Below are 17,501 nucleotides of genomic sequence, written 5' to 3' on the forward strand. Positions count from 1 at the left end.
AAGAATAGAAATACTCTAAGCAATCTCACGATAAGAACACACCCTCTTTTCAAATGGAGTTCAATGTTAATCTAATATCCATAAGTTCAATTATCTCCCCTCTGGGCCTTCTCATTGTTAATACATTGTATATACCTTCATGCACATCTAAATATGATGCCCAACCTTCCTATAAAATTTCATCAAAATCCCTTGAACAGTTTAGGAGGAGTTGTGTAGGTTTAAACATGAAATACTTTTAAGTTGGAGTATCTGCCTTTTGAGTCCTTATACCTTGCACATCTACTTATGATGCCTAACCTTCCTATAATAAAGATCCCAAGATCAGTTTAGGAGGACAGAGACACGATGATTCCTATGCACCCCAAAACTTTCTTTGTGGGGTGTATATAAAAAAAAAACATGATGTAAAATTAAATGCTGTTCTTCTTACTTGCTCAAGTGTTTTATCATTTAATGCTGTCACACCACTTAATCTTATATGTCTCAAACACTTTAGTCTCTGTATTGATTCTACTAATAGTGTCTCTTCATCAAGCAATACACCACATAAAGAAAGACTTGTCAGAGACATGGGTAATGTCCAGAAATATTCATGATGTGGATGCTTCCTCAAGCCATTACAGTAGGAAAGATCTAAGTTCTGTAAATTTTGACAATTTTGTGAAAGCTGAAATACATAAAAAAATAAAGTAAGTCATAAAACTTCCCAATGATGTGAATCTCTAATGCTATAATATACAATATTTCAACTAAAACATGTACAAACTTCCCTTGAGAGATTGGATCAGTCAAGAGATGGTTTATAAAATAATGCCTTTAACATATCATTCAAATCAATTAACTCGTGTACATTATTTTTTTTTCCAAAAGTTTACCAGTATTGCCATTTATGAATTGCTGAATACATTTTCTACAAACCTCGAACAATGCAGTCCCATCAATGTTTGAACATCCATGCAGGTCAATTCTGTAAAATAATGATTGGGGTCATTGTAAAAACAACAAAAATAAGACGTTATATTGACTAAAGTTTGATTATTAGCCTAAATATGATCAAAACTGCCAATACAATACAAAATACGAAAGTGCCCCAATACAGGATTTAGACATCCAATTCAGTTTTTACCCATCCAATACATCATATTGGCCTACTAGTTAGTCAATAAAAGTATAATTGTGTAAGGTTTTCCATATTGGCAGAGTAATTGGTTCTTGGCTAGCCATATTGTACTTTGGCTACACCTCAATCCAATATGGCTAGTCTTGGACCACACACTTAGCCAATATGGAAAACCTTACACAATAATACTATATATCAAACTTAACACTTAACATCTATTATCAAAATAGAATGTACCATACAAACCTATATGTGACAAAATGAAAGTTACCTTACAATAAGATTATCTTATAATCTTGAAACTGTTTAAATAATCCCAAAAAGTGAGAGAGCATATTTTCAATGTGTTTAAAAATGAGATATGCCATGTTAAAAATGTCTGAGTTTAGGTTACATAAACAAACTACCCAAAAGTGAAATTGACAGCCAGGAGGACAAATCATACACTTTCTCAAGTCTTTTGGCAGGTTAACCTTATACAGTTGCTAATTAAAACATAAATGTATCCATTGCTTGATATAACCACAGATATTGAACCCTGAACAGTTTGGCCAAGAATGGATTTCATATTCAAGCTTGATAAACCTCTAAATTTGCATTGTTATTAAATATTTGACACAGGTTCTGACCAGAATAAAAGTGGCCTTAAAACTTTAAAATTTGCAATTAGACATTTACCTAACTAAGACCCAAATATTCAAATTTAAAATATATGGAGTATTAATGAGTAACCTTGTCAATTCCTTGATCCATATACTTAGTAAGCACTAAATGATTTATCAGTCTTTACTTTTTAATTAGTCTAAGTCATTAGTCTTTATTTTTTAAATTGGTCTAAGTCCAGTTCAAAATGGTCAAATTCTAACTTGCTATCATACACTAAAATTCTTTAATAAAAATACCTTGATAACTATTAAAGTATTATAATATTGACAAACCTTCTCAAATTGGGACAGTGTTTAGCTATTGTCTTTAAACTGTCGTTTGTCATCACATGAGGATTTCCATTTAGTTCTTCCTTGAATGAAAGAAAAATTGTATTACAATATGAGAGCAATTAAAGTCTAACTATAACTGAACTGTTCTAACAATGGAAGATTTCATGAAACTGGAATGTTTTGAATTAAAAAGTTATAAATGGCTGGTTTCATCTACTTCTTGTGCAATAATGTAATTGTGATATCAAATATGGGCACAAATACAGGAAAAGTGTGATATGGAAAAAAATCACAATTGTAAGAAAAATACAATGTACAAATGAATAGGGGGTGTACAGTAAAAATGTACAAATGAATTGGGGGGTGGGGGGGGGGGGGCAGTAATTGATTTATAGTTCTAAAACTGAGACATCCCTGTTCTTATGAACAAAGTCCCGTAACTCCTAATTGTAGAACTGGAAATTACAAAGTCACATTTATATATTTTTGTACAAAAAAGATCCATCATTCAATTTTTTTAAAAATTAGAAATTCATAAAAATTAAAGGGAAGTTCATATCAACAAAAATGAACAGTTTGTCAAAGTTTTCCAAAAACTGGTGGTAAAATATTCTATTTATCGCATGTATGAACTAAAGACAGACAGACATACCAAGTATTCCATAATACATCCTGTCTAGAAAGTTGGGCATATAAAAATAGGTTTGCCTCAATTACAAAGAAGCACACTGCACATTATTTTGAAAGATAAATTTTTATCTGTTATAACCAAAAAACTCTGAATTGATCTACTATTGCCCACCAGACCCAGAACCAATGAACATTGAATTGATCTTCTATTGCCCACCAGACCCTGAATCAATAAACATTGGATTGGTCTACTATTGCTGTAGGATCAACAAGACATTGCCCCTAAGAGGACTAATACCCCATGGAGCCTAATGAACCCTGTACATTTGGGAACCAATGAGGACAAACAATTCATACTGGACTTATCTTTATAGGGGATAGACTTCGCAATTTTGACACACTATTTTGCTGCCATTTCTAAAACAACCAACTCCAAACAGAACTGGTACTACTTCTTTTTTTTTTGTTGACAACACAATGACAGAATATGACTGCAAATTTACAGTGAAAAAAAAAATTCATGACAATATCCACACTGCAATATGGTAATTTAACACTCCATTGTGTTTCATTTCAAACCTGCAATTTGTTGAGTTGCAGACAATGCATCAGACCAAGATTTGCTGAAAAAAGCTTAGGTCCAACACTGTCATTCTACAATTTTTGCCCAAATATAAATTCTTGTCAATATGCAAGTCCATCCAAATGTGGTAATTTAATACTGCAAAAAGTTTCATAACAATCCTGCAAGTCATTGAAGACAAGTTGCAGACAACGCATCAAAGTTTTGCTGAAAAACTAGTAAGTCCATTAGCTCTCATTTCTATAATTTTGCCCAAACTTAAATTCCTGACAGTATGCCCATCTCCATATGGTTATACTTGTATACTTGTATAACATCCCACAAAGTTTCATAACATTGCTACAAGCTGCTTAGAAAATGGTTGCGGATAGCCAGATGGGGTGAAACCTATAAACCCCCAAACTTTGTTTATGGGGGTATAATAAACATTTAATTGACCTTCTTCTGCCCACCAGACCCAGACCAATAATCATTGAACTTATCCAATATTGCCTACCAGACTATGACCAAGGCCTTGTGCTATTACTGTGAATACTCTGTCTAATAACTGGTGACAGTCATCTATGTTCAAATGTTTTATGTTTGGATTATTGCTGACTAATAACTGTATACCTGTAATAATAAATATCAATACTACATCAGTGACTTTTGGACAGTGATTTAAGGACATGTAGTCTCTTGGTAACTAGGATACTTTTCATGAAAATAAATTGGGGGATATGTACAAGTATTTCTTTTTAATGTTTCATTGCCCCCAAAAAGTTATATCACGATGCCTTTTACCTTGTCCAATGGCAGACAAAAAAATATAGGGGATAATTTTTGTTTTTATTTTATTCAATTCAAATTACTGGAAAATAAATATGCAAATCTAAAGAGATTTGTAAATCAGTACTGAGGTATATAATAACAAATTCTTATTGTTTCCCCCCAAAAAACATTAAAATGAACTAGAAAATATTAAATAATTGATTACATAAAATGAAGAACACATACACACAGGCACTCATTGAATACCTTTTATCAGTACTCAGAGAAGATTCAAGACAATTTGTTACTTATAAATACTGACAGCCAAATGTGAAATTTCAAGGAGGAAAGTTGCTTAAATATAAAAGTTTCTTTTGACATGCACAGTATTCTTAATTTTAATTACAAAAATGCATTTGACTTTTATTCCCCTTATTCCGGATATCATTATGTACTTTCTCCATAATTGACTACATGTAATAAATACCTGTTATTAACAGCAAGAATCGAGCAGAATTGTTATTACATGTACTTTTCAAATCAGAGGATTTTATGTAAAATGTGAGTTTATGAAGTAACCTTGTACAGAAAGATTGAGACATCCTTTCAGATCAACGGTCTCTAACTTAATGGATCTAACACTGGAGAGGCAATCAGATGTTATGGTAGACAATCTTCTTAACTGTAAATATGTCAATTGTGACTGGCCATCCAATAACTTCTTTAAGCCCTTGTCTGAAATATCAAGAAATTATTATATAAAGAGAACATTTTTACATGAAACAAAACAAAAACTACTTCCAATATGAACATATGTACAATAGATGTACAACAAATCAAAGAGCAGACAAAAAGAGTCCTCTAAATTATTGGTCACTGATTTCAGAGTGATCTTATCCAGCTGTCTATGCCTGTTTGCTCACAGTATTTTCTTTTATCATATAGTAATAAATGATTGTTAATTTCAGTGGAAAAGTCCAAGAAAATGACTTTGCAATAAATCTGTATCTGCATGGAAGCTCAATATATATAATCATTTTCTGAAAAGAACCAAAGCAGTTTGAAGTTAACTGTGTTGTATTGTTAACACAAAGTGGAGACATGCAGATGTATAGTTAATGTAAGAGTTAATACTTAATCTAACTGATGTTTTCCTAATTTATGAATGCTGATATTATTTTTTTTTCTATTTAATGTCTGTAGATGTTCTTCCTTGGTTACGTATACATGTTGATGTTTTTTTTTTCTAATTAATGTATGTAGATATTCTTCCTAGGTTATGTATACATGTTGATGTTAATTTTTTTCCTAATTAATGTAAGTTCATCCTAGGTTATGTATACATGTTGATGTTTTTTTACAAATAGATGTCTTCCTAGGTAAGGCCAATTAAAATTAATTAGTAGATTTACATCTCTTCCCGCTCGTAAAAATATAGCAAGAATTTCAAAATCAGGATTTTTTTCCATGTCAGTTTTTAGTATTGAGGTACTAAAACACACAAATCTTTCATTTCTTGGTGACCAAAATTATGTTTCTTCTCTGAAACTGATGTGGCTATGAATTTAGAACATATCTGTACTTATAATAGCTAAAATTAAGCTAGCAAATATCAAGTAAGGAATAAAAAATAAAATCCTCCCACTCATCCCATATTGTGAACTATCATTTAAGTTTACTTATTGTACGTATTCCTACCTGTAACTGATGGACATTGTATGTATTCCTACCTGTAACTGATGGACATTATTTGTGTGCCTACCTGTAACTGATGGACATTGTATGTATTCCTACCTGTAACTGATGGACATTTGTTAATGACAACTGAGTCCAGCATACACTTTTGATTGGCTATGGCAACTAAAACATCATCTGTCACCTGGTCACATTTATGAAATGTTATGTGTCTAATAGATGAACAAACAAGCTGCTTTTTCACACAAGGGATATAGTCTGGACATAATAGATCATGGTCAGCTATTCTTTCTAGTAACAATTCTTTGTGTACTGTTGGAAGTTGATCACTTATATTTGGAATATGGTTGAGATTGCACTGAATGAAATTCAGACATATATCATGTAGCTGTTTCACCATGCTTTCTTTATTATTGTATTATTAGCTGTAAAAAAATAATATAACAACTTAGACCAGTAGTTTTACTTTTATCATCTCCCTTGAAAAAGTCCAGTTGCTTGTAAAACTCACAATTTCAACAAGCTTTTTGGTAACAGTTTTATTTCAAATACATTGTATATATTTTGTACATACACATATACATGTATAAGAAAACTAATGTTTAATTCAAAGTTTAGCTGCATGAATAACTTTGGAAGGGGTAGCTTGATATGATTGCAAATATTATCTGTACACTGCTAAGTCCAGGCAAGTATAGACAAAGCATTCAAGCCTGATACAGCTCAGAACCTGTGATACAACATACGTCAAAATCTTACTAGAATAAAACAAAATTTCTTGAAAGAAAAAAAAATACTGGGTTTTATTTGAATTATTTTGGATTTAAGAAAAAAAGTAAAACAATTATTTATGAAACACGTACTTAAGGGGGTTAGCCATGCCATCATGACTAAGGAGGGATTAGTAAGTTTCCATGCCTTTTGTTATCCAACTAACCATACTCCTTAGCCATGCCAGCATGACTAACCCCCTTAGTAAGAATTAGTTTTACTAATTATATTTTTGGTCATTTTCTAAATTCCAAAATAATTTTCAATTCAAATAATACCGTATTAAAGCTTAAATCAAAGGCATTCAGCAATTCAAAATGTCATGGCATTGGGTAAAATAGTAATAAAATGGGATATTGCCCAGTTTTGTATGAAATACGTCCTGTAATTCAACAACAGGCTCCCAGAAGCCTGAATCGTTCACCTTGTTAAAGTTTGCCTTTCAAGGGCATTAAATTTAACAAGGGGTTGTCCAACAATTTTGACTTACGACTTAAGACTTTGGTAGGACTATCATAAGTATCATTTCAGTGATTGAAAGTTTCTTTCTATCTTTTATAGTTTTCAAGATATTGGCTGAAAACTGTAAAAAAAAAACCATCATTTCTCCTCTTTGAAGGGCAATAACTCTTAAGAGGAGTCACCTAACAACTTTGATCTCTGAAGACTTTTCAAAGACTTATAATAAGAGTCATTTCAGCTAAAGAAATAATTTTGCTAACCTAACGGTTTTTGGAGATATACATGTATATGAAAAACTACTGCCTGACCCCTTTGTTCAATTTTTAGTAACGGTGGCCATTTTGTTTTTTGATGGATCAAAAATCCCAACATCAGATATATGCAAGATACATCTAGGAACATTCATACCAAGTTTGGTTCAAACTGGTCAAGTAGTGACAGAGGAGAAGATTTTTGAAAGAGATAACAATAAAAACAATATAAAAACATTGAAAAAGGGCAATTTGGCTTAGGTCTCACTAACCACTTCTAACATTTCCATTACTTTACATGTTAAATAAGTAATTTTCAATGCTTCTCTGTGAATTCCCAGAACAAATGACACATTAAAGTTGCATACCATTGCAAAGCTTAGAAAATAAGGCTTTCAAAATCATTATTCTAATGGTACGATGACCATAGAAATTCTTCACAAAATTCACTTCAATAAAAAATACTAAAAATCAACATTTTTTTCCTTTTCTGCTAACTGACAGCATGGAGGCAAATTACTCACACATGTAAACAATATTCATACACTTTTGTAATAAATTACAAATATAAGTTTAAAGTACACATTCTCAGCTTTATTTTGACTTCTTTTGATCAGAATACACACAAATAATGCACTTACATGTACAATGTATATTTATAGGTTCAGTGTGTTTTTGGTACTACATAGGGGGGTGGCCATTTGACCCGGAAGTGGTTAGTGAGACCTTAAAAACATTTTATGAGTTTTCATGTTTTTCTTTTTTTACATTTTATAAAAGCTTGTGGTATTGTGAGTCTAACAAGACTAAAACTATCAAAATCAGACATGGGACTACGTAGAAATGGTCATTTTTATATCATGCCCCTCAGCGGTATTTTCCCTTAATTACTAAAAAAATGACTATTTTAACTAACTTGTCACACCAAATTGATATCTATGATAATTCAAGATGTTGTAATAGTAAATATAATTTATCATTATGAAAAAGTACAGATTTTAACAATTAATGTCATGCCTATTTCATCACTGTGTGATTATTAGTCTGTGCTGTATGACCATTTGGGTACTTTGAATATCACAAGCAGTGACGTTAGGTATTTCAGGGATGACATAAAGTTATGAGTCAGTTTTACTAATAAATATCTTGTTGCTATGTTGATTTTAACAATATCTTGCACAATGCACCTTTTAAACTATAGCCAGATTACAAATATCACTATACTGATATTATGTGAAAATGGAAATAATGACCAGGAAAGGCAATTTTCATCAAATTATGCACTTCTCTGAAATATGCCATAATTTAGCTTATGGTCTCACTAACCACTTCTAACATTTCCATTACTTTACATGTTAAATAAGTAATTTTCAATGTTTCTCTGTGAATTCCCAGAACAAATGACACATTAAAGTTGCATACCATTGCAAAGCTTAGAAAATAAGGCTTTCAAAATCATTATTCTAATGGTACGATGACCATAGAAATTCTTCACACAATTCACTTCAATAAAAAATACTAAAAATCAACATTTTTTTCCTTTTCTGCTAACTGACAGCATGGAGGCAAATTACTCACACATGTAAACAATATTCATACACTTTTGTAGTAAATTACAAATATGATTTTAAAGTACACATTCTCAGCTTTATTTTGACTACTTTTGATCAGAATACACACAAATAATGCACTTACATGTACAATGCATAATTCCAGGTTCAGTGTGTTTTTCTTACTACATAGAAGGGTGGCCCCATTTGACCTGGAAGTGGTTAGTGAGACCTACACAGATTAAAATGAAAATTTGACCACAGATAGATCTCATCATGCTGAACACTTTTATCCCATGTCAGAATTTGGCTAAACCTAATGGTTTTGGAGATATATGCGAAAAACTACTGTCTGACCCCTAAGTTCTATTTTTAGTAACAGCGGCCATGTTTTTCAACAGATCAAAAATCCCAACAGCAGTTCTATGCACAACGCCCTAAAAAACATTCATACTAAGTTTAGTTCCAATTGGTCAAGTAATGTCAGAGGAGAAGATTTTTCAAAGAAATATCATTCAAAATAGCAAAAAAAAAAAAAACATTGAAAAAGGGCAATAACTCCAACATAGCTTAAGAGATTAACATGAAAATTTGATCACTGATAGATCTAATCATGCTGAACACTTTAACCCCGTCAGAATTTGCCTAGACTTAACGGTTTTGGTGATATATGTGAAAAACTACTGTCTAACCCCTATGTTCTATTTTTAGTAACAGCAGCCATGTTTTTCAACGGATCATAAATCCCAACAACCAGTTCTATGCACAACGCCGCAAGGAACATTCATACTACGTTTGGTTCCAATTGGTAAAGAAGTGTCAGAGGAGAAGAGTTTTGAAAAATTGTTAATGATGACGGCCGACGACGACGGCCACTAAGTGATGGCAATAGCTCACATGGCCTTTGGCCGGGTGAGCTAAAATTGTATGATTACAAATACATGTATATAAAAATCCAATGGGATCTTACATTTATAGAAATAAATAACGCAAAAATATTTCATGGAAATGATTTGAAATCATGCAATTTATACTTGAAAACAAAAAACTATTGAAAAAGGATTTTACATCCATAGAAATAAAATATTCTCGAAAAGAAAATGGCTTTTACAACAGTTTTAACTTTAAGTAGTTATATCAACACACCCCCCTTTATTATGAATAAAGTCCAATAAATCTTAATTGTAAAAATGGAAATTTACAAAATTAAAAGGGATTATACATCAATATGAAGTAACAATTTGCCTAAGTTTCTTTTGCAAAGTGTTCTTGAGGTATAACATATTACCATATAAGGACAAAGCACTCCCTGTTTAACCCTTCAGCTTGGATTACAGTCACCAGAGTGAGGTAAAATATACCTCATGCTGTAAACTGAAACATGATTATCAATGGTGCTCGATTCATATGATAAACATATGATGTGAATTACAAGGTATATGATTCTCATGTGTGGCACATTTGCTTGTATAGATCATTTTGGAACATACAAGATTCCCCTGAATACGTTACTTGTAGTTATATTTAAGTAGAAGTATTTGTAAGAATCATGTGACATGTATGTTTATGTTTACAATAACATGTTAAACAAAATGTCAAAAATAAAAATATGTAGGCTTTCCAACCATAAATCACATTTTGCATGATTCTTAGAATTAAATTTACTATCTAACCAGTCGCAGTTCTCCTGCTACTAGTGCTAGTCCAGATAATCCTGACGTTCGCTTAGCCTTATTATGGGTAACACGAATCACCGGAATGCCCCGTAATCACCGAAATGCCCCTACAAATCACCGGAATGCCCATTGAAATCACCGAAATGCCCCTTCAAATGACTTTACATGATGAATTTCATAAAGATTAATGCTTAAAATTTTCATAAATGCATAATTCCTACCATAATTAAATATTTTAAAGTGTTGTTTCTCGAAGCGTCAATTAGTTCAAAGAGCGATAACTCGCATTGGAGATAAAGACTATGTTGCGCAATCTCTAGTAATTACCAGTAATCAGGTGGAAACTCAATATGATTTATACTTCATAGACTTTAATTGATAACCAAATGCTGAAATTAGTTCATAATATTTTTTTATTGGTACATAGTCAATAATATGTCAGCAAAGCAGATAGCAAATTCTTACAAAACACAGAATATATGAAGCTACTATTAAAAAAATGTAAGGATTAACACATCATAAAAATATAAATGATAATAAGCATGTAAAATCATTCAGCAACTATTTAAGAAGCGTCTCAGGCATATGACATATAGCTACTATTTTAAATCACATAACATGATTAAAATTCATCTGATTGATAATAAAGACGATAATATAATATATAATATAATACAAACAAACAAAAAGAAAAAACAATCACGATGACAAGATGTGTGGCAGAAAAAAACCTATTCCCAATAAACTGAAAAAAATAATTTAGATGTCCATGCGAAGAGGTTTAATAGTAACAGTGGAGTCCTACCCATTTCTGGGCATCTCAACAACAAGATACGGCGTACGCACTGTTAATATCAAACAGCTGAACATTCACTTAGCTGAACATTTACTTTGTTTTCGTTTTTTTGAATGTCTTTGTCCTCTCGTTAATTTTTCGTTTGTGCTGACCAATCTTTTTGCCTAGTGACCTGGGCTGAACTACAGTCATTTTACCGTCCGTAGAAGTAACAGTCATTTTGTCTTTGGGAATAAATTGTCTTAAACGCTTGTAGTGTCTGTCACGCTCCTCTGTCGTTTTTGATACCCAAACAGTCCTTGTCACCCCAAAGTGTTCGTAGGTCTTTGCAAGCCTAAACTGTCCTGTGCCAACGATTGCCTTCCTAATGTCTTTAAATTGGGCCTCTATGAGAGTTGTCAGGATGTTGACAAGGTCTAAGAGGGGTTTCGATTTCCAATTTATAGCTTGCTTTAAGATGTGATTGAGAGATTCTGAATTATTGTTAGTCCATGCGTTTTCTACTAACCCGGTACATAATGGTTTGTTGACTTTTTCTTTCAAATTTGATTTCAATTTGTTTTGAAAGTACCTGTGAAATTTGCCTGACAACTCTCTAGAAGCAGATACTATCGTCAGCATTAATTAGTCCGTCATTTCCAAAAATCATGTCTAAGATCCTTTGCCTATCGGCCTTGTCAACGCAGTCATCAATCAGCTTCTGCTTTGTATTTTGATATAGATGACGTTTGCAGAGCAGATGTGTAGATTCGGGAAATGCTGTGATAACTGCGTTCACAAGGGCTTGTTCTTCGTCTGACCCATAAGAATGGAAAAAGAAAAATTGAAATCATTTCTAAAAGGAAGGCCTGGTACAATCCATTATACTTATTCTAAGTTCAACATATGAATATTAAATATTTAAAAAGTAAAGAACGTTTTCAGGTTTCTATTTCCATTATAATGTCAGGAAATGTAGAATTGCTAAATTGTAACATTAATTAAATACCAATGTATATACATGTTATGCCATTGTGTATACATGATTATATTAACCGTATGGCTCAATTATATGAATTATATGATTATATAATTAGCTTGTATAATTATGTAAATGACCCTTGAACGGCGAGCGGTAGAACTTATGATCGGCAAGATTAAAAAAAGGGCAATTTTTCAATTGTCCTTTTTTACAAAAAATAAATAAATTATTATTTGTTATACAATTGATTTGCAAATAATTTATTAAACAGATAAAAACTTGCATCGTTTTCTGTATGTAATCGGTTATTATGCAGAGTACATTCATGTTTCAATAAGCGAGAGTTATCTTTCTTTGATGCTAATATTTATTTCTTTCAATAAAAAATCTTCGTGTAAAAATATCAAAATTTTATTATGTAGATATACCTCATAACATCTCATAGAATCAATATTTATAAAATTTTAATAGTTTTACAACAAAATAAGGGGCATTTCGGTGGCATTCCGGTGATTTGTAGGGGCATTTCGGTGATTACGGGGCATTCCGGTGATTCGTAGTACCGCCTTATTATAATGCCCTTGCCGGCCTTGGGCACATGTATGCAAAGGTTTGATGAATTAATTAATTTTGGTCTCGAATTATCTAAACTTACCATGTTTCTATCAGAGCTACAGTTATAAAAATAATTCTCAAATTGTTTGGTGAGTTATTTATACAGAAACGTAAGAGCTATTTTTGGGGAAACGATTAGTATCTGAACCTTCCTCGTTTGGTTTAGGGGAACAAAATATATTTTTTGCCAGGAAACCAGTTCATAAAGGCAGAGCTTATGTGTAGCGGAATGCAAACTCCGGAGTATTGGTCTCTTCGTCAGGTGTCGTAAATCTGCAGGAGGATATTTCTGTCGCTCAACGGTAACCAAAGGTCCCCGCATAATCGTGACCTCTTTTCATTCGCCAAATATAGTTCCGTGCAAATGAGAATGAAAGTAGGGAAAAAGATAAACATAACAGTGTAGGTACGAGGACACAATTAATTTCGTAGTACATTTCAACAGACCCATCTTGACATATAAAAAAATTTCACCGCCTCAAACTCAATAAAACTTCACGAATATAGAAACGTGTATGAAAGCAGATTTCTATAAGAGTGCCAGAAAAATTCACCATCATTTTTTATTTTTAGAAACTTTGCTCCGGAGACCCCGTAAACATGAAAAGTGACCACTGCCAAATGTCCTAAATTTTGACCTTCTTTCATAGGACCAAATCACAACTAACTTCTACATAAAATTACAGAATAACAAAAAATCCCTTGTAAATTTGATCCTTGCCCTACATTTCTGCAGTAAATACTAAGCAATAAAGTTTATGGCAGCAAAGAAAAAAATCAGGAAGAAACACACTAAAAAAAGGAACTATAAGGGAATTAATTGTGATCTCGTACCTGTATACATTATACAATACTAAAAATAACAACAAAATATGCAGATTGTAAAAAAAACAAAACAATATAGTTTTTGCAGACAAACAGAAGCTGTGCTTGTAGCTCAACGTTAAATATATTACTGAATGATCATGATATTTGTTGGCTGATTTCGGAAGATTAGCCTTTAGTTAAGTTAAGGAACATACATATATAGATATAGCATTGTGTGACCATTGGTCCCCTATAGGAACATACGTATATAGATATAACATTGTGTGACCATTGGTCCCCTATAGGAACATACATATATAGATATGACATTGTGTGACCATTGGTCATCTATAGGAACATACATATAGATACCTCTCTAAACTATCTAGATACTTCGCACTACTATCTAGATATTTTTAACTAGTATCTAGCAGCTTTTTTCAAGTATCTAGATACACAAAAAAATCTCACGAATATCTTGATACTTCAAAAAGCATCTAGATGCTTCTCACAAATATCTAGATACTTATCAAAAGTATCTGGATACTTCGCAAAAACATCTAAATGCTTCTCACACTATATAGATACTTTCCTCATCTATCTAGATGCTTATAACAAATTATATATTTAGATACTTTTTACTGATATGTATATACTTTGCAAAAGCATCTAGATGCTTCTCAGAAGTATCTACAAATGTAGATACTTTGCAAAACATCTAGATGCTCCTCACAAGTATCTACAAATGTAGATACTTTGCAAAAGCAGCTAGATGCTTCCAAAAGTATCTAGATACTTCACAAAAGAATCTAGATGCTTCTCACAACTATTAGATACCCCGCAAAAGCATTTAGATGCATCTAACAACTATCTAGATACTTCTCAACGGCATTTAGATGCTTCTGGAAAGTATTTAAATACTTCGCAAAAGAATGTAGATGCTTCTTACAACTATCTAGATGCTTGTCGAAAGTATCTAGATACTTCTCACATGTATCTAGATACTTCTCACAAGTATTTAAATACTTCTAACAAGTATTTAAATACTTCTCACAAGTATTTAGATACTTCGCAAAAACATCTAGATACTTATAAAAAATATCTAAGTAGTTGCAAAAGCATCTAAATGCTTGTCAAAACTATGAAGATATTTATCAAATATACATCGATGATATTATTTGGTTGTATCGTAATCATGTGAAGTAAATGTTTCAATATAATTGTGAGGATCATCATTATATGTGTGAAAAATATTTAGATAGTTGTGAGAAGCATTTACATGTTTTTGAGAAGAATCTGGATACTTCACAATAGCATTTAGATGCTTCTCACAACTGTCTACATACTTATAAAAAGTATCTAGATACTCCTCACATGTATCTAGATACCTTGCAAAATCATCTAAATGTTTCTCACAACTACCTTATTAGATTATTTAATATTTTTCGACGAGCATGAGAAACTGCCGCGAGGTGAAAAAAATATTTAATAATCTGTTTATCGCTGTTTCGCTGAATTGTAAGGTATAAGTTTTCTTTTATTTTCAGTTTTCTTCACCTAAATATGTAAGTTTTATAAGCGGTGCAAAATTTTCTTTTCGGGACTATTTTTCCGCGACGTGCTACGTACGTGACGTCACGTATGTTGTGCAGCGTTGATACACATTCTTTGAAAAAAAAATCGGTTAACTATAACGGTCGCGTTTATAAAAAAATTGTGGAATAATTTTGGGATTTATTCATTCTAATTGGGTAAGTTACTGTATTTAATCACTTTCTATTGTAGACTAGAAAATATTGCCACAGATTAGCCATTATTTCATACGCAGTAAACAAACTGACAGTTGTTTGAGTCGTCAAATATTCCTACGCTGTTGCTTGTATGTCACGCGAGGACATAGAAACTAGCGTTAATTTTCATTCTCACTCGACTGGCGTGAGATTGAAAATTATCGTATAACAAGCTCAAAGGGATTTTAAACAAAATAGCAATAAAATTTGGTAACGCTTTAACTATCCCCCTATAATGTAAGGTCAAAAGAACTGAAACAACAAACAAACACGAAATATTTCTCAAATAAATATATAGCTAATCCTCACAATTATATTGGTAAATGTACATGTACTTCACATGAATACGATACAACTAAATTGTATCAGCGATGTATTTTTGTTGCTGTATATATATATCTTAATTATACTACTTGTTTGTTTTTTCAGTCCCTGGTTGAATGTCCATAAACGACAGGCTATTCAACCGGTTCCGGTCAAATAGCCACTGCTTAACATTTTTACATTTACGCGAAAAAAATCTTATCCGACATCAAGTCCTAACCCAACTTCCCAACCCCAGGATAAAAAAATGGTCGGTGCCTAAGAAGTCCGCCATTTTCAATATGCGTAAAATATTATAGTGTCCGACTTAGCCCCCAAATTACAGGTTTGCTACCGTATTTTGTTGGCCTCAGCGTACATGTAGCTCTCTAAAATCATTGTTTTACCACGATTCCACTACGATATTCTACAGATAATGACGGTCTTGGAGACAGTTGTAAATTCGGGGGTTGGTGTTACTAGGTTGCTATTTTGCATCATTCGCTGAGTCACTCGTATGTCAAGTCCGTTTAAATGATCCAAAGTGGAAAACTATGGTACAGGAAACAAATAAGTCTGTCCTCATAGCAGATATGATAACGCTATATGATCCTACATTTATCAGTAAGTTCGTGATGGCGATCATGGCATGTTAGATTAACGACATCATAGCCAAGTTACATCAGCTTATTTTTCAGAAGCGTCCAGATGCTTGTGCGAAGTATATAGCATCTAGATGCACGGAAGAAGTACCTAGATAGTTGTGAGAAATATCTAGATAGTTGTGGTGAGCATCTAGATGCTTGTGAGAAGTATCTAGATAGTTTCGAGAAGTATCTAGATGCTTGTGAGATGTATTTTCCGAACGACCAAATATGTCACGAACTGATGGAAAACAAATAGTGCGTGAGCTGAGATAAGCCCCGTGCACCCCCACTCATCAACCAAAATATGATTTTCAGGTACCCTTATACATCCCATTAACGAATCTTTTTGTCGCCAGAAAATAAACTGGAGCATTTTTGTATTTTTTGGATACTTTTTATACCTCGTTGCGGCAAAAATCTATTTTTAAGTTTTTTTTTTATTCTACGAACTTCATTTTTCTACAGAACGTAGTAAACTGACACATGTATATATCATCATGTAGCCCAATGTCTCAGCTTTACAATAGTACCAAGAAAGTTGCGATAATACTTAGTGTTTTGCGGTAAAATGAGAAAAAAATTACCCCTACCCCGCCGAAAAATATCTGTCAAAACCCCTAGACTATTAATGCTTCAGTACAAAATGACTTATTTGGTATTTTCTATTTAGTATTATCACAATTTATACTTCTGGGATTCTTTTGATGAATTTTGGCGATTTTCGTAGTCAGAATTTATCCAAAAAATGCGAAAACTGGGATTTTCGATTTTTCTGTCAAAAGTCACATAAATTCGACTCTACAAGTTATTACTCAACTAAAACGTCTCAAATTTGGCATCATTCGGTACATAAATGAACCACGAAAAACTAACTTTCATGAAAGGATTTTCAAAAAAATGTTAAAAATATCACCCCTACCCCTAGAAAACTGGTCTCAGTATAAAACATAATTCTCATTCAAGGCATACCGACACTGAAAAACTCATATTTTAGATATTCATAATTAAGATAATGTTGTTCCCAATATATCTGATCAATTCAGGCGCTTAGATTTTCTTTTTGAGGTAATATCTACTATAAAATCGTAAAAAGGGAATTTTCAGAATTTAAGAATTTCTTCTATATCACCCCTTATTTCCCTTTTCTTCCGAA

At 32.4% G+C, this 17,501-nt stretch overlaps 1 protein-coding gene across 2 annotated transcripts in view; it reads right to left on the reverse strand.

Moving 5' to 3' along the window:
- LOC148623079 (uncharacterized) overlaps nucleotides 1-12,987 on the reverse strand; it is a 26,067-nt gene extending 13,080 nt beyond the window's left edge. The window contains exons 1-7 of one of the 2 annotated variants that reach the window (XM_088573586.1): nucleotides 12,842-12,987; nucleotides 5,819-6,144; nucleotides 4,604-4,759; nucleotides 3,771-3,886; nucleotides 2,062-2,141; nucleotides 922-970; nucleotides 434-670 (exon numbers count right to left, since the gene is read on the reverse strand). In XM_088573586.1, coding sequence (XP_088429712.1) covers nucleotides 434-670; nucleotides 922-970; nucleotides 2,062-2,141; nucleotides 3,771-3,886; nucleotides 4,604-4,759; nucleotides 5,819-6,119 — 939 coding nt within the window. In that variant the 5' untranslated portion in view covers nucleotides 6,120-6,144; nucleotides 12,842-12,987. Of the gene's footprint in view, nucleotides 1-433; nucleotides 671-921; nucleotides 971-2,061; nucleotides 2,142-3,770; nucleotides 3,887-4,511; nucleotides 4,760-5,818; nucleotides 6,145-12,841 lie in introns of those variants that run through there. The other variant, XM_088573587.1, reaches the window with a different exon arrangement.
- Between the last annotated feature and the right edge of the window lie 4,514 nt (nucleotides 12,988-17,501).

Source organism: Perna viridis, chromosome 3 (assembly GCF_037379345.1).
Source record: "Perna viridis isolate PV_CMFRI_1.1 ecotype Kerala chromosome 3, ASM3737934v1, whole genome shotgun sequence".
Lineage (NCBI taxonomy): Eukaryota > Metazoa > Mollusca > Bivalvia > Mytilida > Mytilidae > Perna > Perna viridis.